The sequence below is a fragment of the Manis javanica genome, chromosome 3, assembly GCF_040802235.1.
Source record: "Manis javanica isolate MJ-LG chromosome 3, MJ_LKY, whole genome shotgun sequence".
NCBI lineage: Eukaryota > Metazoa > Chordata > Mammalia > Pholidota > Manidae > Manis > Manis javanica.
Genome location: NC_133158.1, coordinates 204,396,571 through 204,421,435, shown reverse-complemented (window position 1 = coordinate 204,421,435; position 24,865 = coordinate 204,396,571). Strand labels below are relative to the sequence as shown.

At 34.4% G+C, this 24,865-nt stretch overlaps 1 protein-coding gene across 7 annotated transcripts in view; it reads left to right on the top strand.

The window, feature by feature from the left end:
- The window catches only part of DDX60 (DExD/H-box helicase 60), a 96,853-nt gene that overhangs the window by 11,587 nt on the left and 60,401 nt on the right, over positions 1-24,865 (top strand). For all 7 annotated transcript variants that reach the window (XR_012129632.1, XM_037024656.2, XM_037024658.2 and 4 more), the window contains exons 6-16: positions 458-574; positions 4,950-5,111; positions 5,960-6,118; positions 9,135-9,276; positions 10,193-10,348; positions 14,037-14,142; positions 14,610-14,725; positions 15,985-16,145; positions 21,507-21,759; positions 23,264-23,430; positions 23,961-24,116. Coding sequence is in view for 6 of the 7 variants with exons in the window: in XM_037024656.2 (XP_036880551.2) it covers positions 458-574; positions 4,950-5,111; positions 5,960-6,118; positions 9,135-9,276; positions 10,193-10,348; positions 14,037-14,142; positions 14,610-14,725; positions 15,985-16,145; positions 21,507-21,759; positions 23,264-23,430; positions 23,961-24,116 (1,695 nt within the window). In the remaining variant the exon portion in view is untranslated. The remainder of the gene's footprint in view (positions 1-457; positions 575-4,949; positions 5,112-5,959; positions 6,119-9,134; positions 9,277-10,192; positions 10,349-14,036; positions 14,143-14,609; positions 14,726-15,984; positions 16,146-21,506; positions 21,760-23,263; positions 23,431-23,960; positions 24,117-24,865) is intronic.

Here is a 24,865-nt window from a genome sequence, read left to right as displayed (position 1 = left end):
CTACTTCGTAGGCTATGCTATTCTCTATTTATGTGTGCATTTGAAACTTATCCTAATAAAATGCAATACATTCAATGGATTCAATGCTTCTTTTTGAGATGTTGGAAATATTCTAAAATTAGATTAAGGTGATAGCAGCACAACTCTGTAAATTTACTAAAAGTCATTGAATTGTACCTTTAAAGGGAGTGAATTTTGTTATGGTATTTTTTCTTCATAAAGTTGTTAAAAAAATAAGATGCACTAAATTCTCAGACAGAAATGAATTTGTCAAATACAAAATAGTGCCATTTGACAGGTTTTAAAGGCACTATTTATGACATTTTATTACATTACTGTAATTTTTTTATTTAGAAATGTATTTTAACAACAATATCTTCAACATATGATTTTCTGTAGTTGGAAACTAATTAGATATTTTATTTATGACAATTTATGACTTGTCTTCCTTTTACAGAATAAAATGAAGATTGAGAATGCTTATAAAGCCCTGATTAAACACTTGGAAGAATGTAGAGTTCTAGCATTAGAATCTCTTTTTGGAAATTTAAAATGGAAAAATATGATGGAAGAGGTACTGAAACTTAAAAAAACTTATTATTTGAACTAATTGTTTAATTATAAAAAGGTTGCAAAGAAAGCACAGAGTTCACATATACGTCTCACCCAGCTTCCCCTAATGTTCACGTCATATGCAACTATGGCACATTTATCAAAATCAGGCAATTAGCATCTGTAGAATACTTTAAGCTTCAGACCTTATTTGAATTTCACTAACTTTTCCACTCATGTCCTTTTTCTGGTCCAAGATTCTACCCAAGGACCCACCTCCCAGTTAGTTATTTCTCTTTTGTCTCCTGCAGTCTGTTAATAGTTTCTCAGTCTTTCCTTGTCTTTTATGACCTTGATATTTTTTAAAGTTATTGACCAGTTATCTTTGTTTCCCCTCAGTTTGGGCTTGTCTGATGTTTTCTCATGACGGGAATGAGGTTACGTGTTTTTGGCAAGAATACCACTGAATTGAGGTTGTGTCTTCAGTGCAGGGTCAGAGGGTTCCTGCTGTTGACATGTCTTAGCGCTGGTTAAGCCGGCACCTGTCAGCCTTCTCTTCTCTGAAGTTACTGCCTTTCCTAAAGATGCAAATCCTGTTTCACCAGAAATATCTGCCAGTGAATTTTAGACTCTGCCAGTGGATCCTATCTGCAGCAGTTATTTCTGGTGTTTTTGCTGAGTGGTTATGTTCTTTCCCTCTTCCCTTCTCCATTTATAAATTGGAATTCTACATTCCCGATTAGTAAAGGGGAGAGCTGCTCTAACTCTGCCATTTATTTACTTTTTTTATATCGTTATGGACTAATGGGTACTTATTTTATATTATGTGCTAGAGTCTAGTGTGATAATTATTTCTGTGCTCAGGTTGTCCCAGGCTTGAGCATAGAAACCCCTTCTGGTTTGTGCCTGTGTTCTTTTACAAGCCCCCATCTGTTTTCTTTCCTTAAAACATTGTATTGAGGGATGATGGCATAGATTGGGGTGATGGTTACACGGATGTCTGTTTATCTCCAAACTCATCAAGCCCCAGCTTTTTTGAGCACTGTCCCACTTGTTGAAACCATCAGACGTTCCTCCAGTCTCATCTATATTTTCCCTGCTCTGGCCCTGACATCAACCACTTCTCCACAGTTCTGGTCACTTTTATTCAGAAATGGTTTTTAGAAGCCAAAACCTAGGAACTATGTTAATTGTTCTTGGAGTGTCAGTGCTTCTAGGCCTTTTCAGCAGACATAGGGAATATATGGATGTGTACCAACTGAGTGTATATACATCTATTTTAAATTTCACAATCTTAAATATTGTGTTCATACTGATAAATTTTGCTCCAGCTCAGTCCATATAGTTCCTTTTACCCCTTTCTCTCTATTTATAATTTCTTTCTCCACTTGTGAGAAATTCAGCTATCATCACCTACGACATATTTACTTATTTTTTGCAATTCTAGTATACACATAAAGCAGTTTTTAAATTGCTAGCTACATCTTGTAAGAAACATACACTAACTGAATTTATGTGCCTTTTTTGTTTTTTCAAATCTGTAGTCATAGAATAAGCCAAAATATGTTAGAACCCTAATCCATTTGGAGTTTATCCTTGTGTATGGTGTGAGCTATAGATATAATTTTATCTTTATCAAAGGGGTACTCAGTGCCATTTACTCAAAAGCCCATCTTTATCCCAGCGACGTCAGATGCCACCTTTGTCATTTATTAAATTTCTCTATGAATTTAGAAGTAATTGTGGACTTTCCGCCCTATTCTGCTGGCTTATTTGCAAGTTTTACACTTTCAATTGGAAAGACTTCATAGTATTTTCAATGTTTTGATGGGATAGTTTTTCCACTTACAGTTTTTCTCTTAAGTGTTTTCATAGCTATTCTTGCATCTTTATCTTTTCATATTAACTTCTGTTGTCAACTTGTCTAACTTCAAAATATACCCTGTTGGTATTTTTATTGGAGTACATTGAATTTATAAATGAAATTGGGGAGAATTGGCATCTTTATTATGTTAAGTTATTCTATGGAAGAAGAAAGGATATATTTACATTTGTACAAGTCTACTTTTGTGAATTAAAAATTTTTCATCATACATATTTTGCCCATTTCTTGCTAACTTTCTTCCTTAGTATGTGATGGTTTTGTTGTTATTGTCATGGGATTTTTCTCTACCCTTATGTTCTCTCTTTGTTTTTGCATATGAAATCTGTTGATTTTTCATAATTCTAAATCCTGTTGCCTCACTGAAAATTTCATTTTTTAATTAGTTTTACTATTGGTTCTTTGAGGTTTCCATATATACTATCCTTATGCCTTATATTGCTTTGTCTTGTTTAATTTCATTAGCTAAGAAATCTAGAATAATGGTGGATAGTAGCAGAGATAGTGGACATCGTTGTTTTTCTCCTGATCTTAGTAGAAATGTTTCTACTGTTTCTATATTAAATATATATATGTTCTGATGTTAAGAAGATAACCCTCAACTTATATTTTTGAGTGTTTTTATCATAATGTGTATTGAAAGTGTGGATACAATCATATGATTTTTTCCCCTTAGATTTATTAATATGGTATTTTGATATCAATGGTTTTCCTAATATTGAAGTAACTCTGCATACCTGGAATAAATCCCACTCATGGTATATTATTTTCTTACTATGGTGCTAGATTCTGTTTATAACATTTTGTTTGGAAAATTTGCATCAATGTGCATGTATGAAACTTTTCTGTAGTATTCTTTCTGTGCACTGTATCTTTTTAGTTGTCAGTGCCAGATATGCTTTATAAAAACATTTGATTATTTTCCCTTCCTTTTCAATATTTTGAAGAAATTTATAGATCGTTAGGATTTTCTAGTTTTTGAAGATTTGATAGAATGCTCCTTGTAAAACCATATGGGCCCTGTGCTTTTTGTGTGGTAATTTCTTGATAATTTTCTCTATTCTGTAGAAATTGATTTCTTTATGCTTACTAACTATAATGGGGTCAATTTTAGTAATTTGTTCTTATGAAGAATTATCCATTTCATACATTTCAAATTTATTTGTGTAGAAGTTTGCAAGGTAGGCTTTTATAACAAGTAGTTTCTTCTGTCTCAGTACTTTTTCCCTTTACATTTTTATTTTGTACATTTTTTACTTTTTCTATTTCTCAATGATCATTACATAGTAGTCTGCCTATTTTTAAAAGTTTTTCAAAGATCCTTAGAACTCTGATTAATTTAGTTAGATCTACCAATTTTCCTTTCTCTTATTATGTTGTGAATTATTTTATCTTTGTATTTTACTTCCTTTCCTTGCTTTGGTTTATTTTGTTCTTCCATTTTAGATTTTTAGAGCTAAGAATTTGATCCACTTTTTATTTTTTCATTTCTATTGCTAAATATGTTTAGTGCAATGAATTTTTCCTCTGATTACTGTACTAAATTTATCCCATAGACTATAATATATAGTGTTTTTGTCATTACTTTTATAAATACTGTAATTTCAGTTTGTATTTACCTTTCACCTAGGTGTAGCTTAATAGAAAATATTTTTAAGTTCCATATTGAAAGGACTTTGTGCTTCTTTGAAAATAAATAAATTCTACCTTTACTGTATTGTGATCGAAGTGCTATTTGCAGTATTTCTACACTATGGAAGTTACTGATGTTTATGATTTAATATATAATAGATTTTTATGAATATGCTGGACATATTTAAGGGTAATGCATATTCTCTAACACTGGGGTATAAGGTTTGAACTGTAAGATGCATCCTATTGAATATGCTATTTAAGTCTTCTATCTTCTTAGTTTTTGTCCATTCATATCTCATATTCTGAAAATGGTAAAGTCTATATTACTAGTACAATTCTATATATAGTTCCTTTTTTGTCCTGTAGTTTTTACTTCTTAAAGTTGGTTGTGGCACTATGTGGAAACATAATTATTCATGTGAAATAAATTATTCCATAACTTGCAATAATTCTATATCTATTAATACTCTCAATAGCAAAATATAAAAGAAATGACACATCACAAAATTTTCAGTGCCTTCTACTACCTTTGCTAACTTGAAAGTGAAATATGTTATCTAATTGTTCTTTTTTTAAATTAAGGGGTTGTATTTTTTTTCTGTTTTATTAATATTTGGATTTCTTTTGTGGATTATCTATTCATTTTATTAAAGGCTTAGCTATTTTCTTATTGATTTATAGGAGCTCTTTGCATTTTTTAATAGCTTCACTGGAATATTTGTACTTGTTTTCTCATTTAAAAATTTTATCATTTTTAACAGAAATATTTATAGTTTAATGTAGACCTATCCTTTTCCATTGATTTCTTTTAGAATGCTTACTTAAGAATAAAAATATTTTTCTAGGTATCATTGTATTTTCTAATTTTCTTCTGTGGCAGGCATGTGAAACTATTTCTCTGCTTAAGCAACTCTGGCCAGAAGGATCTGACATTCGACGTGTTCTTTGGGTTACTTCATGTTCATTGTCTTTGAGAATGTATCATCACTTTTTAGAAAACAGAAAGATGACTACTTCTGATGACAAAACAAAAACCCAGCAGGTGTGATTGTTGTTACTTTACTGAGAAAAATTGCACATGCATGCATTCAGACACTCACATGTGTACACATACTATTTTATATACAATCTGAGGGCTGGGGATTCTTGGTTGGAGAGTCTTATTACAGAAAAGAAAGTATCTCTTTTCTCTCTGAGTTCAGAAGTAAGCAAGGCTCATAATCTTTTACCTACCATCCTTTATATTTGGTTTCCCAGTATCTGTTTGAATATATTCTTAGTAAAATATTTCTACATGACTGGGCATGCCACTTTAAATAGTTATCACAAAAGATGGTAACAACCAAATATATATCTCTCATATACATTCTTCTAATCAATAGACCCAATTTGTCCCTTTGGAAGTAACTGAAACAAGTCTAAGTCTTGTTTCATTGACAACCCTGCAATGCAATGCCCAGTTTTTCTAATTGGGGTCAGTGTTTTACATAATCCTGGTTTCCTCACCCTAGTAATTTTCAATATAACTTTTAAATTGTGATAACTTGGATGGAATAGAGCATTTAATGTATGGCTCCATTAGTGCTTGGTAGTGGAATCATGACTTCACTAGCTGCCTGGTCAGCTCAGACTAAATTTGGCTTAACTAAAAATACTAAAAAATGCTTTAGGTAAACTACAATGGAGCTGGCAATTCCCTTTTCCTTTTACCTTGTATCTGTATAAATGCAGTTGAGTTTATACATGAAGAAAAGGACTCTCAAAAATGTAGAATCAAGAATGTCATAACATGTGATTTCTGTACAGCAAAGTGTAGCTGCTGACTGCTGTAGGGCTGCATGTGTATCATATGGTTTTGCAGCCAGCTGTTCTCTGGTTTAACTTCTTTAGGTGCAAAGTAATTGCTTAACCCTGCAAGAGGTGGAGGATTTATGTAGACTGCAGTGTCTCAGTGTGGTGTTTCTACTTCAAATACCACTTTCTCAAAGAGCTTGTGCAAGAGTCATCACTTCCCATTGGACTAAAAACATTAAGACTTTCTTAAACATGGTAAATATACTCTTTATTATTTTTTTGTTTCTACTCCTCAATATCTAAAAACTACCATCACCTTCAAAATTGTATTTATGTGGGAACAATGTTAGCCCTTTGGGGGCTTTAAAAGTTTAATAACCTAAATCAGTCATTTTCTAATTTTAACAGCTCTGGTAGTAATAACAAATAGCATGATATATATCCAACCTAAGGAGAAAGCTTGTTTTCCTTCTTCCAGTCTCTGTCAAGACCAGGTTATTGTAGCGTCAGCTATAAGGGATTGGTGACAATTATGTTCCTCTCTTGAGAGGAATTGAAGAAATCAGTATAATAGTTTGTTATCTGTGTACATTATAGAGGATATTTAGAGAAAACTTGTAGACTTTAGGAAAATAGCAAAAGAAAAAGAAAAACCCAGCGACCCACCACTGAAATCAATGCTGATAACTATTAATATTTTGGTTTATTATATTTCACTGTATCCAAAATCCTAGTTGGGACCTTTCCTCTAGGCATTTTCGATAGTTTGCCAGGAAGAGGCGAATATGCTTAATTAAAAAGAGTAGTAAGTCTTTATTTCTAGCCCCTATTTAATTTACTTTACATATTCTGGTATAAGTCATGTCAGTTTAATACATTGAACATATTGATACTACATGTCAGATACTGAAATAATACATTATAATATCAATATTATGCTAAGAGTTTTATTGTATTGCTCAGAAATATTCAAAATTTTCCTCATTTTTATATAGCTTGAATTCCATGACTCAACGACTGAATGGTATGAATGCAAAACTGTGGTTTTGATTTGCAGATTTAAGTAAATGCTCTGTATAGATAAGTTTCATTTATAAAGAGTTTTATAAATTTTTTATGCTAAAGGGGCATTAGGTAAATGGACATTACAAAATCTTTCTAAATTAGGGAATGTTCTAAGATGACTCTGCAGGACATAGCATTTTAGCTGGTAAAAATCACTCCTTGATTAGGAAGGCATGGGTCACTGGACCTGATCTGGATGGCTACCATTTATTCTGTGCCTGCTTCATATGTGTACCTCAGCTACGTTACCTCAGTAAGACACAACAGCAAGCCCCTATGTCCTCATTCTACAAATGGCGAACTTGGGCTTAGAAAGGCTAGGTAGCCCAGTAGCACAGCTTGGAAATTATCATATTGAGATGTACCTTTCTCTCTGTGTAGCCCCTACATCTGTGCCCTTCCCACATCCTCCGGTACCTCACTGTGGGGAGATGGCTGTCTCAGTTCACAGCCCCCTGGTCTTCCCCATTCTTCATCCTTCATGTTAGTAGACACGGGCAGCTGGAAGGGTAGCTTCAGGTAGTCTCTGACATTTTCACAGGAAAAGGCATATTCTGAGTCCTTTGGAGAAAGCAGCTGAACCAACAAAAGAGAAATTCGTGGTACCTCACATCTGGATGCTAGAGATCATGTGGATCCTTACTCATAGGATGTAAAGAAAATGAGAACCTTGTGCTATACAGTTTCTCACCTATTCCTGTGGACTCTGTGGTATTGTGGCAAAGGAATGGCGGGAGGGGAAGCCTTACATGGTCAGTGGCTCCCTGACCAGCAGCATCAGCCTCACCTGAGAGCATGTTAGAAGTGCAGAGCCTTGGGCTCCACCCCAAACCCGCTGCATCAGTCCCTGGATGGTGCCTAGCAATCTGTGTTTTATTTAGCAAACTCTCCAGGTAAGACTTATGTTGGCATTTGAGAACCACTATTCTGTGGCTCTGTGGTGACCTCTGCAGTGTTTTATTTGTAGATAAAGCTACAGTCTAAGTAGGAGGTCTTCCTTCTTTGGTATTTATGACTTCATCATGAACCTTGGGCAGCATCCCTTAAATACCTGGTTAGAGTTAGGCTGTCCAATGCAGTGGCCAAAAGTAGATATTGAACACTTGAAATGTGGGTAGTCTGAATTGAGATGTGCTGCAAGTTTAGAAAAAAACCAGATATCAAAAACTTACTATGAAAAACAGATAAACTATTCTGTTAATATTTTTATATTGATTACACATTGAAATGCTAATATTTGGGATATGTTAGTTGTGTAAATAAAATAAAATTAATTTCAAGCATTAAAAAAAATGTGACTTCCAGAAAATTTTAAATAGCATATGCAGCTTGCCCATGTTACATTTCTATTGGATAACCCTAGGTTAAAATTCCATATCAGTATAGATAAATAAATTGTTCACATTTGGAAAGCTTTTATGTCTAATCATTAGGGAGCATGGTGCAGAGGAGACCCAGTCTTCTCCCTGTGAACTTAACTTCTCAAACACTTTGGAACTAATAGAAATCAGAGATATTTTCACCTTTTATTATAAGTGCCACAAACACTTGTAATAAACGATGATTAGGCTCTCACTTTCTGAGGTTGCCATTCATGTTTCCTCTACCCTGAACATAGTATGGTCAGTGATGACATCCTGTCTGTGTCAGGTGGGAACAGCCTCACCATAGACTCAGTGTGGGCATACCAAGGTAAATGGATGGGGCGCTTTGAGTTTGAAGGACTTGGCATCTCTTACATCCCTGAAAAATCAAATGCTCTCTACTCCTCTCTCTCTCTCAGTCTCCTCCCCCACTTTTTTTAAATAAAAGCTCTTTTGATCTGAAAGTAAAATTAGAAAACAGTAAGACTTACATAAAGAACAGAGGCACATTTGAAAGCAGAAGTATTTCTATAGCCTTGGGTCTGTATCTGTGGATTACAGTGTGAGAAAAAATGTTTTTAATAGCCAAAGTGGATTTCTATGCTTCAGAATAAAGAACTATACTGAATTAATTTTTTGGTCAGCTTGATTTCATTTTTTGCTTTAATTTTTTAAGGTATAAAGCATTCATCATTCCCCAGCCTGAAAGGGCTTATATTAATAAGAATTGGAAGAGCCCTACCAACTTGCTTTTCTTTGCATTATTGATGTGTTTAAGTCATAATATTGTTTATCACTAATACCAACATTGTAAATAACTTGGTTTTATTTCTGATTTTCAGAAAAAGTGGTGTGACTATTTCATCCTAAGCAATATAAATATTTTTGAATTTTGGAATCTGAATTTAACTCACCTTTCTGATTTAAGTGATGAGCTTTTGTTGAAGAACATTGCTTTTTACTATGAAAATGAAAATGTTCAAGGTACCACCTTAGTATATTACAATAATTATACTTTTCCCCAGAGACAAACATTATCAAGGATTTAAAACTTCAAAATCATATTCCTATATTTCCAACATGTAACAGCAATCGTTTTCCTTCCAGTCTTTGTTTACACATGTATGTAAGTTTTACTCAGTTGTGATCAGAGTGAATATTTTAAAACATTTCTAATATTACTCCACAATGATTTTGTAAAAATACATGTCTGGGTATTTGTCATTTATAGATCATTTTGACAGCTGAATTTGTTCATCTAACATAGTATTTATTCTAATTAATGCAATCACCCTACTGTTATTAGATTTTTAAATAGTTTTAATTTTTCCCAAAGATAAAGATGATTTGTGTATTTGTTATAAGTAATTTACTTTTCTTTCTTTGCTCTATTTTCTTAGAATAAATTTTCTGCTGTTTCTTAATAGTAAAAAGAACCATACATTTTAAGAGAACTGTAATTGAACATTAATGAAGCTTCTTTGACAGCTAGGATTTTGTTACACATATTACAAACATTGGAATGAATTAGCTACATAGAAGTTTAGAAATCTTCTACAAATTTTTTCATCTCTGAAAAATCAGTTTTTATTCAATTTTGTTGGCTGTAAAGTGCTGTTGTAATATATTTTTATTACCTTAAAGAGTAATTAAATACTCACCATCTGTTACTGTTAGCTAAGTTATAATTTTAGTGCTTAGTTATCAAATAGGAAAACATGATATATTTTTAAATCTGCAGTCTCACTAGGGACCATTTTCACTTAGGTGCAGTGTAGAACTCACTTAAACTTTCCTGTTTACAAGAATTTCATATCTATCAGTTTAGTCAAAATGTGTACCTCTGCGTATGTGGAAATGACTTCCTGTACTTAGTTTAGTACTCTTAACTGTCACATAGGTTTACATTTGAACTTGGGAAATGACATTATGAAGGACTTTGAACATCTCTGGAATACTGTGTCCAAGTTGGTCAGAAAGTTTGATGTTGGAAAGCCATTTCCTCTGAGGACAACAAAACTTCCTTTCCTTAAAAGGAATCCGTCACCAATCAAAGGTAATAAATTTATAAAAATTTGAAATAAAAGCATCATTCCTCTGAAAATGTTATAAAAATACCATTAACTAGATTCGGCCAGTTCCTGGCACTATACATTTTAATAATAAATTACCTTTATTGACATATCCTTGGGGTGATACTCTATTACTATAATTTTGTAGCATTACATGTTTTGCTTGTAACTCATATTATTGCCACCCAAAGACAAAAACAAAAAGAAAAAGCACCAACAAAAAAAAACAAGCCAGATATATGACTTCCATTTCTATCAATATGGCAGTATAGATTAAGTGAAAGAATCTCTTGTGGGAACCAACTGAAATGCTGGAAAGTAGATATCAAACTTCTTTTTATATAATCAGACCTAAGCTCAAAACAATAGAAGGGAACTCGCAGGAGCCAAAAAGGAATAAAGACCCTGATCTCTAGGTGATACAAAACAAAGCACCCTCACAATTTCTAATTATAGGTCCATCCTTCCTAGAATCTGGGGTTTCAGTTTACTCAATTAGCAGGGTCAAGACCATTCTCAGCCATTGTCTTATTAAATTATAAGCAATGAAAGGAATCTGGTACATTCTCTGTACAGGAACAATATCATAAATCCTGGTTTTATAGGATTTTCTGACAACTATGAGTACAAATGCAAATTTATAAAACAACAGAGAAATAAGCCAGTAAGAGAAATAGGAAGCTACAGTACTAGAACTTCGGATTTTGTAATTATCAAAAGTAGAGTATACATGTGTTTCAAAATGTTTAAAGAAATAATGTAGGAAATTTAAAACATAAAAGAATAACAATACCATATAAAATTATTCACATCTTAAAATAACTAAAGTTACAGAAACAAAAATATTGTCAGTGGATAGGTTGAAAGCTAATTGGATATGGCTAAAGAATTCATGAGCTAGAAATAGATCAAAGAATTAAACCTAAAGATAGAGATGAACACTGTACACCCTGCACTTATAAAATGTTATATATCAGTAAAGCTGGAAAAAAAATTTAAAAAAAAACAAAGTTAACAAGCAAAAGAAATAGAGATGACAAAAATATTTTAAAAAATATGTTAAAAGATCTGAGAGAGAGAATGAAGTCTAACCTTGTGTTCATTTGGAGAATTAGAAAGAGAAAATGAGCCAGTGCAGATTGGAAAATATTTGGGTAATTGTCTGGATTGATGAAATATAAGAATTTTCACATTTAGGATATCTGATGAACCCCAAGTAGTATCAATTAAACATATGCACATACAGAGAGATACACACAAGGCACAATATGAAATTGTAGAATATCAAAAATAAACTTCTTGAAAGAACCAGAGTTACCTACAAAGGAATGAAAATTAGTCTAATGACAGACTTTCCCAATAAAAATGCTAAAATATGTAATTCTTAAAATGTAATTTAAGAATGAAGGAGTAATGTGGATATTTTCAGAACTACAGGAATTGATTTACCCTTTATAGAATCACTGAAGATACTTCTATATGATGATGTTCAGGAAGAAACCAATGGCTGAGAAGGAATGTGAGAAGGAAAGCTGACAGGAATTTAGGGTGCATTGATATAAGTATATTTTTCAGAATATGCAGGAAGAGCATAGTCCTCTTTCCTAACATTAAGATAAGTTTGACCAAAGACTTGAGTACAAGTAGTTTACTGATGTCAGGAAGCTCAAACAAGGGAGTGGGTAGGTAAGATCAAGAAGAGAACAGACCCAAAGCATGTGAATGAGTAGGTTTCTGCTGTGTGCAGCTACACAAAAACCTTACTGGGAATCTTGGAATGATGTACAAACCACCTTGGAAATGTCTTACATGAAGAGCAATATAGCTGTGGTCTTTACCCTGCCAGTTTTGTCACATGTTTTGCTGACGGCTGTCTCTGGGACATTAAATCCTGAGTACTCTGTCCTGCTCCACATGGCTATAAGAAAAGTGCTTAGGCAGAGAGTTGCACAGACATGCAGAAAGAAGGTACCAGGCAAACCCAAGAACACTGAGCACCAAGGGGATATTGGACCCAACAGGGGCAGCTCACCTACAATTATGAACTAGATATAAATAAAAAGGCATTCATTAGCCAACACATATATAATATCAAGGAGGATGTAAGAGGATACTGTAATGACATCAAATACCATTGATTCATTACCGTCTGTATTTTTCTCCCAACTTTTAAAAATGTTCATTTTCATAAAAGTATGTATGTGGAAGATCTCTGAGTGAGATTGTCATATTCAAATTACTTGTTTAATAATAGGGAATAAGAAAAGGAGTAAACATTTGAAAATAAGAAATATAGGGTCTATATCAAACTAAAAAGCTTCTGTACAGCAAAGGACACTATCAGCAGAACAAAAAGGCATCCTACAGTATGGAAGATATTTGTAAATGACCTATCTGATAAGGGGCTAACATCCTAAATATATAGAGAACTCACTTGCCTCAACACCCAAAAAACAAATAACCTGATTAAAAAATGGGTGGAGGATCTGAACAGACACTTCTCCAAAGAAGAAGTTCAGATGGCCAACAGGCACATGAAGAGATGCTCCACATTGCTAATTATCAAGGAAATGCAAATTAAAACTACAATAAGATATCACCTTACACCAGTTAGGATGGCCAACATCCAAAAGACAAACAACAACAAATGCTGACGAGGATGCAGAGAAAGGAGAACCCTCCTACACTGTTGGTGGGAATGTAAATTAGTTCAACCATTGTGGACAGCAATACAGAAGTTCCTCAGAAAACTAAAAATAGAAATACCATTTGACCCAGTAATTCCACTCCTAAGAATTTACCTAAAGAAAACAAGATCTCAGATTCAAAAAGGCATGCACCCCTGTGTTTATCACAGCACTGTTTTTGATAGCCAAGATATGGAAGTAATCTCAGTGTCCAACAGTAGATAAATGAATAAAAAAGAGGCGGTACATATATACAATGGAATATTATTCAGCCATAAAAAGAAAACAAATCCATTTGCAACAACATGGATGGAGCTAGAGGGTATTATGCTCAGTGAAATAAGCCAGGCAGAGAAAGACAAGTACCAAATGACTTCACTCATCTGTGGAGTGTAAAACAACTAAGCAAAAACTTAAGGAACAAAACAGCAGCAGACTCACAGAAAGGACTAGTGGTTTTACCAAATGGAAGGGTTTGTGGAAGGTGGGTTGGGAGGGAGAGAGGAGGGAATTAAGGGGCATTATAATTAGCACACACAATATAGGTAGGTCACAGGGAAGGCAGTATAGCGCGGAGAAGACAAATAATGACTCTATAGCATCTTACTACACTGATGGACACTGCTTGCAATGGGTGGAGGGGAACTTGATAATATGGGTGAATGTTGAAACCACAATGTTGCTCATTTGAAACCTATGTAAGATTGTATTACAATGGTACCTTAATAAAAAAAAGAAGATATAGGGGCTTTCCTTTTTATCTATCTATCTATTTATCTATTATCTACTTACCTCCATGTCAAAATGCTATTTCTTTATATTTTGCTGTGTTCCAAAATGTTTTATGTGGGAAATAGCTTTATGGGAAGGGCTGGAATTGATTAATATAAATAAGATCAATGAGAAATGTTTTTTAATGTGAATTTTTAGGAAATGTGTATTATATGAATATTTGACCATGTCTTAATTTTTAACTTGCTTACAGATACTCCCAAGGAAAAGATATCTAATTTGGGTTTTATTCCAGTGTCGTGTAAGGTGGTTGATAAGTTTGTTGGAGACCTTTTCAAAGATTTGCCTTTCTTAAAGAGGTATACAGCTAAATGTGCCTTTGTGAATACTTGGGTGGAATGAATGAGTTATTCATTAAAGACTCGATGAAATGCAGCCAATTAGACATATTTATGTAAACATATTACATATGGGTTTGTAACATAATGCATTTAATATAAAATTTATCAGTGTCCTTTGATCATAACTCAAACTCCTTTGATCGTAAATCAACATGGTTTTGATCTTAGAGTAAAATCACTTCAGCGGCATCATTTTAGTTAATGAATTAACTAATGAATATTTGTTGATGTTGATTGGACTTTTAGGGATACAGGGTGAATTCTGAGTTCTTATGCTCCAATAAACTATGCTTTGGATTCTACCACTAACATCATGTCTCAGGAAGAGGAGAGGTGGCTATGATTTGTAAAAAATATTAAGAAATGAAAGCCATACTCTGCTGTATCTGGAGGCATGCAATTTAAAACATGCTTTTATCTTATAGTGATGATCCTGTGGTAACTTCACTGGTTAAACAAAAGGAATTTGATGAGCTTCTGCACTGGCATTCTCACAGACTCCTTCGTGATGACTATGACAGGACAAAGTGCCAATTTGATGGTGAGTCCTGTGACTGGTGAAAAAAATGTTTAAAAATCAATTTCACTTGCTGGCTTTGATTTTATAATGAAAAATAATCAGTCTGAGCCACAAATTATATTTCTTGAGTAATAGTATTCTACAACATGTTTAGATGTATCTTGTTAAAGATAATAATGAAAAGTCCCACTGTTCAGTGACAGTCACATGTACATAGGTCTGCAGATGTCTCAGGAGAAAGTGCACACCTATGGTGCTTGTCTCACAGAAGTTAGAAGCTGTTTTAAGCAAAATGGTTTGTGGTTTCGAAATTTGTGTATGCCTCCAAGTCAAGAATATTGAGGCAATCTTTTGATCAATTTCAGCTACTTTCACACCACTCAGTTGATGTGTAATAAATGCCAGCATTTTACCTGCCTTCATGCTCAGGATGATTGGAACTGCAAAGGGAGGCCCTTGAAATCACTAAGAGTAGATCAACAGAGATGAATTAGGGATCTCTTGTCTTCATCTCACTTTTGTCTACCCCTATGCTCACCTCCACTCTTCTTCGAGTTGACAAAACTTACTTTCAGAAGAATCTAGGCATGTGCATAGTAAGCATGCTCGTATGAAATACTTGTCATTTTGCTTATCTAAACAGCTACAAAGATCCTGCAAGATGTGAAGGGATCTTTTAGATTAGCCATTGACATCCTTCAAACTGTATGCTGTATATAAATACAGACATAGAAAAATTATCCAGCCTAAATATTCCCTTTAGGTGAGTACTGTGGTTTTCTGCAGTATGGGAGGAAGTCATACCTTGATCGTTGGGATTTCCTGTCATCAGATTTTTCCACAGTGACAGTTTTTCTCAGCTGCCAAACTCTTGGCTCTGTGGCCGTGGTCTGGAGTAAGGACTTTTTTTGTCATGTGATGCAAGAAGCTAGAATATCCTAGATGGATATCTTCTTGTCTCTGCCTCTACTTTCCTCTTCTTCACCTCATTCACAGGATACATGACAGAGGTAATGCCCAGAATCTGTCACTCCTTGTAGCATCCTGGTATTTGCTTTGGGAGGTAGACAATGAAAGAGTCGCCTCCATCTTTTAAATAAGGTAAGGAATTATTCTACACAAGAGAGAGACTGATTTAAGATTACCTCTTTAACAAAAGTAATCAGAGTAAATTACTCTGACCAACTAAAAGAAAGTGCATGTGTGGGTGGGATGGTATGAAGAATTAGTGAGAATGATATTAAAAAGATAGTAATGTTACATTTTAATTTTTTTTTCAGAAAAATCTAGAGATCCGCGTTTTCTTAGATCTCTGCAAAAATACCATGTTTTTCAACGGTTTTATGGAAATTCATTAGAATCAGTCCCGTCAAAAGTTGTTGTATCCCAAGCTGTCAAGCCAAAGAAAAATTTCATTGAACCAAAGAGCAAAAAGGCACATGTAAGTTCTATTAATTTTACCAAGACTTTTTCTTTGTCTTTTCTTAAGCTGATATTTGTTCAATTTCTTGGTAGTTTATTTCCATGTTACGCCTTTTCTTATTACATATGATTACTTATTATTTTACTTACTTGCTAAGAAGGTCTAACCTGCATATAAAAGGTTATATATGGCCCTCTATACATAATAAAATCTATGTTTATTTGCAAAAGAGTAAAAGACATTAAATGACTAAAGGCTTAGATGTGGAAATGTTGAAGTAACATTAAAAATATAGTTCTTTGGGAGTTCCAATCCAAGATGTAATATAGGAGGTTCCTGAACTCACCTCCTTCCATGCACTCACTGAATTTACAGCTTTACATAGAGAAATTCTGTCTGAAGGAAACCCAAAACTATCTGAGTAAATTGTATATATTGGGCAAACAAGAAGAAACCCACAGTAAAACAGGGAGAAGAGGCTGAGATACACCATAAATCTCACCTGTGGCACAGCAACTACAGTTAGGAGGGAACTCCCACTCCCAGCTTCTCCCTCAGAAGGGAAGGGTTTGGACCCAATACCTGGCACTCCAACTTTTGAGATTTCCACCTGAGATATAGGTCCCCAAAACATCTCTCTCTGTTTTGCCAACAGGGCTTACATCCACAAGAACCCACACTACTATAGCAAACAAAGAAAATTCTCAGCAGGCTTGTGTGAACTTGCCTGGCTGTCCCCCCAGGGCTCAGCACAGAGGCAGCAGAATGAACCACTCCTCCCAGTCTTTTCCTGAAAGGGGCTGATTTGCATACCTTAAAAGCTGTGAAGTAATCTAAGCATATCACTACAGAAAATCATCAAATCAGAAAGGAAGTGGCAAAGAGAAGAAGAAAGGAACAAAGGGATTATAAACCAACCAGAAAAAAATTAGCAAAAGGGTAATAGTAAGTCAATACTTACCAACAGTTACTTTACATATGAATGGACTAAATCCTCCAATCAAAAGACAGAGTGGCTGAATGAATTTTTAAAAGAGACCCAACTATATGCTGGTCACTTCAACTTTTTCAGACTGGAAAGGGATGGTAAAAGACATTACATGAAGATAGAAAACATAAGAAAGCAGGAGTAGTAATGGTTATATCAGGGCTAATAGACTTTAAGACAAAAGACTATAATAGACAAATAAGGTCATTTTACAATAATAAAGGTAAAAACCTGAAAGTCTTCCAAGATCAGGGAACAGGGCAAGCATTCTCACTCTCATCACCTTTATTCAACATAATTCTAGAGGTCCTAGCCAGAGCAATTATGCAAGAAGAAGAAATAAAAGGCATCCACGTCAGAAAAGAAGATGGGGATGACATGATATTGTATATAAAAAAAAACCTAAATACTCTGACAAAAAACTGTTAGAACTAGTAAATGAATTCAGTAAGAGTTGCAGGATATAAAATCAATATGCAAGAAATCTGTTGTGTTTCTATATACTAACAACTAACTATCAGAGAAATTAAAACAAAATCTCATTTACAATAGCATCAAAAAGAATTCTGGGATCATGGATTGGAAGAATTAATATTTGTTAAAACTCTATACTCTCCACAGCAATCTACAGGTTCAATGCAATCTCTATCAAAATTTCAATGGCATTTTTCACAGAAATAGAATGCACAATCCTAAAATTTGTATGGAACCACCCAAAGCAATCTTGAGGAAAAAGAACAAAGCTGGAGGTGTCACACTCCCTGATTTCAAACTGTACTACAAAGATAATGTAAAACAGTCTGATATTGGCATAAAGACACACAAATACATCAATGGAACAGAATAGAAAATATATAAATAAATCCAGGCACATATGGTCAATTATTTTAGGACAAAGGAGCTAAGACTATACACTGGGGAAAAGATGGTCTCTTTAATAAATGATGTTGAGGAAAACTGGGCATCCTCATACAAATGTATGAAGCTGGACCTCTATTTTACAGCATACACAAAAATCAACCCAAAATAGATTATAAAAACTTGAATAAAAGTCATGAAGTCATAAGACTTCTAGAAGAAAACATACCGGGTAAGTTTCTTGACATTCATCTTGGAAACTATTTTTTTGGATTTGATACCAAAACAACGGTAACAAAAGCAAAATTAGACAAGTGGGACTACATCAAACTAAAAAGCTTCTGCACAGCAAAGGAAACCATCAACAAAATGAAAAGGCAACCTGTGGAATGGGAGTAAATATTTGTAAATCATATGTCTGATAAAAGGTTAATATCTAAAATATACAAAGAACTCATAAAACTCAGTAACAAAAACTTTTTAAATGAAATGATCTCATTTAAAAATGAGCAGAGAACTGAACAGAAATTTTTCCAAAAAAGATAGTCAACATGTGCATGAAAAGGTGCTTCAACCTCACTAATCATAAGGGAAATGCAAATCAAAACCCAGTTAGGTATTACCTCATACAAGAAGTGACAAGTGTTAGTGAGCATGTGGAGAAAAAGGAATCCTTATGAATGGTTGGCAGAAATGTAAACTGGTACAGCCACTGTGGAAACAATGTGGAATTTCCTCAAAAAATTAAAAACAGAACTACATATGGTCCAGCAATCCCACTTTTGGGTACATGTCCAGAGGAAATAAAAACAGTATAGAAGAGATATCTGCACTCCTATGATCACTGCAGCATTATTTGCAATAGCCACTATGAAAACAATATAAACCTCCATTTACAGATGAATGAATAAAGATATGGTGTGTGTCTATATGTATAAAATTGAATATTATTTAGCCATAAGAAGGAAATCCTGCCATTTGTGATAATATGGATGAATTTAGAGGTGCTAAGTATAGTAAGCCAGACAGAGAAGGAAAGATAAATACTCCATGGTATCAATTATATGTGGAATCTAAAAAGAAAGTCAGACTCACAGAAATAGTTTTCCAGGGGCTGAGGGATGAAGGATATAGGGAGAGATTGGTAGAAGGGTATAAAATTTAATCTATAAAAAGATTACCATGCAAAACATGGGAACTATACATAGATAATGCTATATCATTGAAATTTGCTAAGAGAGTAGATTTTAAATGTTCTTATCCCCATTCCCCCCAAAAAAATAAATACGTGAGGTGATAAATGGGTTAGTTTCTGATGCTACTCAATGTGAAGAATCCTCCCACAATGTATACATATATCAAACTGAGACAGGGACCATGGGTTTAGACAGAGTAGGGGTGAGGGCCTTTGGAAAAAAACAAAGCAAGAGAATACATTGTGGGATTTGCTTTGGCCTGCTGGGGGGTCCCAGTTTACTTTTTTACTTTACCCAGGTGCTAGTTTTCTTCCTCCAGCCCTAATCAAGTGATTTGCAACCTGGGCAATTGATTAAGCAAGCAAGCCCAAAACAATGTAGTAAAAATAGGAAGGATTTCAGACTCTTTAACAAACAGGCAATAACTCAGCCCACCTTGGGGGCGAAGTAGGTAGTCTTGATTGATATGCTCCCATACCAGGAAGCTGCTATCCTGGGAGGAAATCAAAGCAGTAAATTTCTTGGAAATAACCGGAGGACTGATAAGAAACAATGTCTCTTCAAAGATAAACATTTTTGAACCACTTAGCAGGTCTGCATCCCTAGCCCTTTGTCTCTCAAATGCCTATAAATCTAGACAATGAATCACCAGGGATTCTCTTGTCCCTTCCTGGTGCAAGCCAGGAACTCAACTCTTTCTTCTCACTTTATCTCTAAATAAAAGCCTCTCCCTTGCCTTCCTACTTTGAGTGTTAGCAAAGTTCATTCTTCGACTCCATGAACAAGAACCGGGCATCAAAATCACCATGACGTAGACTTCTAATATCTTATAATTTTACTTTTCATCTGTGTCTCAATAAAGCTGAAAATTTTTAAAAAGTCCAAGCAGAACTTAGGACTTTTGCTTTAATAGCCAAAAGGCAGCCTCCCCAGGCCAACTAGTTGGTCATTGTTTATCTTCTTATGGTGACAACCTCCTTTATATTTTTGTAGTCAATTTTATTGATAAGGCCGTCCAGTTACAACTTTTCCCTTTTTATTTAGGGCTCCCAAGAAGCCTTTTCTGTTTTATTTTTCAAGAGATAAAAAGATTCTACAAACTTTTTGGTAAAAAATTTTAATAAAAAGTTCATAAAAATTATCATTCCATAGCACAAAGGATGAAGTCTGAAAAAAAAGCTCATGTTTTTTTCCCTTTTATGTTATTAGAAGTTAAAAAAATGGTCTCATGGGAGTTACACACATTTAGCACTGTATAAATGTGTTCTTCAGCAACAGTTGCAAGTCTGCATATCAAAGATAAAACAAGCATTGCACATGGAAAATAGCCAAGTGTTACCCTTGTCCTGTTGAGATGGAATTATTTTTGAGTTAACCCTAGACTGCCTGTTGCAAAATTAAGACATTGGGAAAGCTCATATATTATTGATAAGAATTAAATTTTGAGAAAGTGATGACAAAAAATGGCTTCATTATAAGCAAAGTTTAGATATTAATTTCATGACTAACCAGAATAGTGGGAGGTTTTTAGAAATCTCTTGCAAACACAGTTCTCTAATTTGTCTTTGCAGACTAACAAGTCAAATTGGTAAATGTATAGGAAAAGTGGGTCCATGTGTTCAAGTGAATTGGAAATGTTTATCTAGATAGAGCACATAACTTACATTTCCATTATTCCTTCTATCTACTTTTTCCTTCGTTTCCTTTCACTTTTCTCATTCACTCATCAAATGTTATGAACTAAATGTTTTGTGCTTGGGACTTACTAACAGCTATGGCATGTTCCTATCTCAAGAAATTAGTCTAGAGAGGAAGTATGACCAGTAAAATCACAACTACAGTACCTGTGGTAAGTGCTTTGATAAATGAGCTGTCCAGGCATCTAATACATGACTTAGGCTTGGGAGAGTTAGGAAAGGATTCATGGGAGAACTCTCTTAAAAGACAAATCAGGGCTAGGGAGGTGAAAGTGGGGGAAGGGCCGAGGAAGTCCATTCCAGAAAGAGCAGCAGGAACCAGTGTACAGCCATGAAAAAAACAGTGGCGTGGTGTTTCTAATTTTGTTATATTTTCTGATTTATAACCTATACTATGCAGAAACTTGAAAAATTATCTGTAGAGAGGCTTTATAGTCATTTTATGTACTTGTCATAAGTTTTCAATTAAGAAAATTTAAATTTAAGAAACGCATTGAAAATAAAATTGTGGTGGCTATTCAAGAATGGGATGATGGTTGGAGTCATCAGGAGACACTTAAAAACATTGTCTCATTCATGAAATGTCATCTTGGAGTATTTCCAGGTTATTTCATGGTATGTTTCTTTCCTTTTGGGGCAGGAGACCAAGGCTGAAATAATTACTAGAGAGAATAAGAAGAGGTTATTTGCTCAAGAAGAACAGAAAGAAGAGAAAAAATGGAATGCTCTGTCACTTTCTATTGAGGAGGAAATGAAAGCAAATTTAAACTCTGGAATAAAGAAACTGGAAGATTTTTTGAAATCATGTAAAAGTAACTCGGTGAAATTTCGGGCTGAAATGGTGGGGTTAACTGCTTGCCTGAAAGCGTGGAAGGAACATTGCCAAGGACAAGGTTTGCGATTGTGTGTTTTCTGTTGGGATGAATCAGAGAATTAATAAAGAAGCAGAGATGGTGGCTGTCATTTATGAAGGGAAATTTGTGTGAGAAGCCTTAGGTGCATTACCTGATTTTATCCTTACAAAATTCCTCTCAATATTTTATCAACAAGCAAGGAAATCTCAGAGAGCAAATATGCAATACATTCATAAGCCAATTCAGATAAAATCACAGCCGAAGATAGATTTAAAAAGAACTGTTTACAGAGAGGTGAGCATGGCTGAAGGAGCCCACAAAGATGGTGCGGTACCCGGAGAGAATCTGTCATAAGTCTTTGAGATCTGAGGCATAAACATGTTCTTTCTGGTGAAACCAGGATCATGTCTGCCTAGCACGCTGAGTTCTTCCAAAAGTTGCTGGCTTCCATGTGCTCTGCTTTAAAAACTTCTATAGTAGATAGGAGAAAAGAAAAAAGAGAGACAGGCAGAGAGAAGACTGGGTGGAGCGACGTAAACTGCCAGCAGGTGACATGAACATGACCTCTCTCCAGCTGACAGTTCTTCTGAGTAAGTCCAGGTGGACATGTTAGTCTTGAGCATCTCCACTCTGGAATCCTTTTAACACATGGTCACCAGGTTGTTCTTTCATTCCCGCTCTTGTTCTACCAACTTCAGTTTGCTCTAGCGAACTGGATTCCATCACGGGGAGAGCCTGACTTCTGGTGTATTTCTTATGCATTTCTCCCCAAACAAGATGTGCTGTCACGATTTGCAGTTGGTTGCTGGTAAGATAGGTCAGAATTAACAGTGGCTTACCCCTCCAGAGGGTAAGAATTCTGTATTAAATTTGTTTTGTAGCCTCATACAGCATTCAGAGTTTGGTAATGCTTATTAAATAGATACAATGTAGGTTGCCTAGAAGAAAGGTGGAATAAAAAACAGCCCTAATATGGTAGGTATGGCAAGGTTATCAGTGAGGAGGAATACAAGGATATATATGACTGTAAAGAAATGGAGAGGAATCAAATTCTGCACCTGGCAGTTGTAATAGACAATTGAATTGACAGGCTCCAACCGTTACACCAAATACTTATCTGTGTCAACAATAGGACTCAATAAATGTTGTTCAAGTGTTTAACCAGATATTTAAAGTCATCTGAATATTTTTCTTTGGAAAGAAAATGGTATGGAAATAATAGGCGGAGAAAATATTTATTATTTCCCAGACTTTATACAAACTTGAACTTTAAGAATCTTATTTCTATCATGATGTACAAGCTTTTTCTTTTTCTTCAACACTTACACAGCTATTTCTAAATTATCCTTGGAAATAATGAGATGTATAGAGTTGACCTTTAATTTTATTTCTTTAGTCTTCTGTGTTTCAAAGCTCCATTAATGTTAACTAACTTAGTGAATTTAATTAGGTCATATTGATAGCCTGGGTGACTAATGTTGGATAATCAAACATTTATTTTTGATGGTCTTTACAGCAATTTTATTGTTTATTCTTTGCCAAGGTGACACCATAAAAGATTTAAATATAGCTGTTCAAATGATGAAAAGGATCCACTCCTTGATGGAAAAATACCCAGAACTAATACAAGAGGCCGATCAGAATTTCATAGCCAGATGCCTTAAGTATTTAGGATTTGATGAGTTGGCAAGCTCTTTATATCCAACCCAGGTAATGTTTCAGAATGGCTCCCTTTTAATAGAGTAATTATTAGGCATACATAAAGTGTCTGGTAAATACAGTCATCTCTTCTAGATTTTTTTTTACTGAAAATATTTACTTCGAGTTCATATGATTATTAATAACCCTAACTTGAAGCTAATCTAGTATTGAAAACTTGTACAAATGCTTGTCTCAACAAACATATTAGATATCAGATAATCTCTGCAGACACTTAAAACTAATTCTCTGTTTAATTCTAGCAAACAAAATTTAAAGTATATTGTGATTGTTCAGTTGTCTTTAGCTATATCAGATTGTAGCTACAAATACTGTGATAGATCCTGGGAAACCTTGATGTCTGCCAATTTATACATAGTTAAGTCATGATTTAGGTGGTAAAGGCCTTATTTAAAAAATATTACAAAATTTGGAAAGTGGTAAAATGCTTTTCTCAAAAAAAGTGTTCAGTAATAAATATTTCATTTAAATGATTTTATACTTTAAAATCACTTTCAATATGGGCTTTTAAAATAATATAGGCTGCAGGAGATCACATAAAGAAGAAAAAGAATAAATATTCAATCGGCATTGGGCCAGTTCGGTTTCAACTGCAACACATGGGCCATTATTTGATACGAAATGAGAGAAAAGACCCAGATCACAGAGTTCAGGATTTTATTCCTGACACTTGGCAGGTAAGTTTTAGTATTTTATTGTTAAACATGATCTCAGGAGCTTTTCACGATCATGGCATTGTGTGTTATATTTGGCACAAATTCTTACTATTAAGTCATCAATTAAAATTATTTGCCACTGTGAATGTCAAATGTAAACTCTTTTTCCCATTTAAGAAAGTGAAAATTTTGTTTCATTCATTTTTCCTAAGTAGACCATTTCCTTGAAGGTACTTTGATAATTCACAGGTACATTTTTGAAGTTTTGTCTCTGTTATCTAGTTATGTATCATTATGGAGCAGCTTCCAACTTTTCCCTGTGTCTCTCCTAAGATTTCATGTGTAAATATATAAATGTGCACAGAGGAATTTGGGTGGTTTAAACAGTTTAGACAATAGTTTCATATTCATATGCAGTACCTGTAACCATATCGTAGCTGTTTTTCTATAAGTAAATGTAAAATTAATATTGATGGATATAAAATTTAGAATAACATTATGTGTTTCTGCAAAGATTGAACCATAGAAGATTGCTGATAAATTGAACACATCTGCCTACAAAAGTGCAATTTTGTTGGTTCAATCTAATGGACTTTTCTGTGCAGAATCTGACTTCATCATGTTGATGACAGCAGGTAGGGGTACCTTAAAAATACCCTGCTTCCTTTTCAGGAGCAGGAGGACCAGATATTTGCTTCAGCGCGGGGTGCCTGCAGCCCCGTGTTCCTCCTCAATCCCACACACTGCGTTCTGATGCCCAGTTCACTCTG